The sequence below is a fragment of the Antrostomus carolinensis genome, unplaced genomic scaffold (genome assembly GCF_000700745.2).
Source record: "Antrostomus carolinensis isolate BGI_N321 unplaced genomic scaffold, ASM70074v2 scaffold2755, whole genome shotgun sequence".
Lineage (NCBI taxonomy): Eukaryota > Metazoa > Chordata > Aves > Caprimulgiformes > Caprimulgidae > Antrostomus > Antrostomus carolinensis.
This window is the reverse complement of record NW_010316925.1, coordinates 12384-15406: the sequence shown is the minus strand read 5'-3', so window position 1 is coordinate 15406 and position 3023 is coordinate 12384. Positions and strand designations below refer to the sequence as shown.

Genomic DNA, 3023 nt, shown 5'->3' with positions numbered 1-3023 from the left:
AAAGAGAAGTTATGAATCAAGTTACTATTCTCTCCTTCCCACAGCCCTTGTAAAACAGAGGAAGAACTATCTGACTCTTATGCCCTCAGAAGGATGGTGTGGGAAGAATATGTATCCTTTTTGCTCATTCATTTGAGAATAAAGAGAATGTTTGCAGAGTAGCAGCACAGGTGTATAACACAGGACCATGTAAACTGGCTCCAAAAAACCACTCAGGAATATAAAGAAAAGCAGCTGAGTCACTATCATCTAAACTTTACTGAGTATCTACAGTTCAGCTTCTAGAGCAGTGTGGAAGGACAGGCTGATTCAAATTTAACATCTTTTCCTTCTACTACAGCTGCCTGTAAAATCTGACAACTAGAAAAGCCAACAGCACCAGAAGAGCTACTGCCAAGTGACTCAAATCAGTTCTGAGACTTGAGCATTTGCCACAACAGGGTTTAAAAGCAGAATTATCTGCATTTATCCTTCTGTTGAATCCACATTCAAGACAACAAAATGCAACAATTTTGGTCCATACATACAGCGTTACATATTTCTCAAGTACAGCTGTGATGGCTTGGGCTCTCAGGACAGAATACCAGATATGCTGTTTACTGAACAGACCCTGCCAGCTAACAGAGCTATAGTACATTTGGGAAACACTGAAAAACAAAGCTGATGGTGAATGAATAACATGACTTTTACAATGTAATTATAATGAAATGAGGATCATTCAAAGTGTGACAGCATTACTTACAGTTCAGGGTCCAGTGTATCGTTTTTCCTTTTTGAAAACTGTTCTTTGTTTATCGTGCTACAGAGAAACAGGCAATAAAACTCAGTTTTAACCCAAGACAACATACATTCATGCCACACCATACATATCCACACTCCAAGACAAAAATTGCAAGCAGATTTTTTTTAAACGCTCACTGGCACTACAAGGAAAGTAGTTGTATTTCACAAAGTGACAACTAAAGTATATACCACCCTTGACTCTGCCCATGGAAAACATTCTTTTCTATGGGACAATAGCTCGTAGAGAACCACATTGCTCCCTTACTCAGTTTTACTACAGGATAAATAGTAAAACTTGGTGACATTCACGTTTTGGACCAGTCAGATCAGTATTTCATAGTCAAAGGACTATCTGGTATGCCTCTCCGATATTCTGAAGGCAAAGAATTCCAATTATCTTTGATTACTGATAAAGGTAGTTTACCTTATTTCAGATTCCCCTAACCCTCCTCCTAGATTAACTTCAAAGGATAAATTTCAGCTTCCAAATCCTGCAGCCCCAGTCCAGCCCTTACTCTACACTATCTTTATCTTCCCTACAGCATTTGCAAGGCTAGAAAATCCATCTTCTTGACAGTGAGGTCCCAGGTATCTTTTATACCAGTATGGTTCAAAATAGTCCAGAACAATCACACAAGAATATCCAGATCTCTGAGAATCTAGCCCAAAGAAGGTGCTGTGTATGTAACATGAGACGATCAGTACATGTCTCTCTGAGAAGCAATGACAGAGACTCAATCCAACCTGCACGAGGTGCATTAACCTTCCTATCATCTCAGTGTTTATTCTGAATAGTGCCACCTGCAGAATACTTCAAACTCCTTATCAGATAAATGAGGAGTTCAATCTCCCAATTACCTCAAACTATTACTATAATACAGTGAGTAGAATCGTGAACAGGACTTGACATATATATTCCTAATCTTTTTTGCTTTTGTTCATTTTTACTACAGGTCGTGGGAAGAGTGGAAGGGAGCAGGATCTCTACACCCCAGTAAAATGGGGGCTCCTAAGAGAAAACCTGTAAGCAGATGACAGAACATTCAAAAGTGTACTTGCTCCTCATGTGCAGCCTACAGCCCTCATTTTCACTACACAACCAAGCATTTAAACCAGCTATGAAAAAGTATACCAGGAGCTGGAAGTATGTTCTTACTGTTGCTTGTGTTCAAAGAGCTTTTGACTGTTTTCATTATTCAGGGAAAAAAGAAATTGTATCCAGCATCTGTGTATCCAGCAAAAATCAAAGGCACTCACTCTGTGCTGCCTTCTACCCTGACTCAAAGGTTTGTGGCAAACCATTCTAACTTAGATGTATGAGAAAGATCATACTCTCAGCAGCTAAACAAAAATTTATATATAAACATGAATACATTTAATGTTTATTTAGACACAATTTACATGTATATAGATATTTACTTCTGATATGGAAGTACTTCATATCCCAAATCCCATATTAACAAAACTGGACAATATTGATTAAATTTTGGGTCTTTGTTTCTACTAGAGTAGTAAACTACACTATCCACAGGGCACAGCCCATTGTACTGACCAGCATACAAACATCATTTCTCCCTTTTTCCTCCAGAAAGGTAGATGTATTGTTACATCTGCCCAAGCCCAAATGGATTCTTTCACTACTGTTCTAGACAACCATCAGAGCAACCAGAATTTGGTAACATGCTGCTTCAGACAACTTCTGCTTCCAGTGAAAGTTAACTCAGTTGGTCCAGTTACCAACTTCAACAACTCTCCCTCTGGCTTCAGACTTGAAGTTCCTCACCTGCTTCTATCTGCAGTGTTCCTACAACGCTCTCCCAAAAAGAGCTTTCTTCAACTGTCAAAACAGTAACTGCCTGGCACTCATCTGTCCCTCAAGGGCTTCCTTAGTCTCACAAAATTCTGTTTCAAGATTTTTTTAGGGAGGTATGAGGAAGACACAGTAGAATGAAAGCCTGTCCCAATAGTTTGCCACCAGCATGGAAAAGGCAACTAACTCCATGCACAGCCTTTTACTGTGATCTCCTCAACAACTGCACAGCATTTCTCATATGCAGATGGCACTCCAACAGTAAAATATTTGTATTATTAAAATTTGTATTTGCCCGCTCCTGATTTGGATGAAAAACAATCTCAAGTTGAACACAAATTTAACAGTATAGCCAGTCTATAAATGGAATGGTAAATTTGACTATTTCAAACTATGTCTGTCACCTACCTGCCTGCAGGCATGGTTATTT

General features: G+C 39.0%; 1 protein-coding gene across 1 annotated transcript in view; it reads right to left on the bottom strand.

Moving 5' to 3' along the window:
* Positions 1 to 3023, bottom strand: part of LOC104525279 (histone acetyltransferase p300-like) — a gene marked incomplete at both ends in the record, with an annotated part of 20208 nt that overhangs the window by 6642 nt on the left and 10543 nt on the right. The window contains one exon of the mRNA XM_010168385.1: positions 743 to 799. Within this exon, the coding sequence (XP_010166687.1) occupies positions 743 to 799 (57 nt within the window). The remainder of the gene's footprint in view (positions 1 to 742; positions 800 to 3023) is intronic.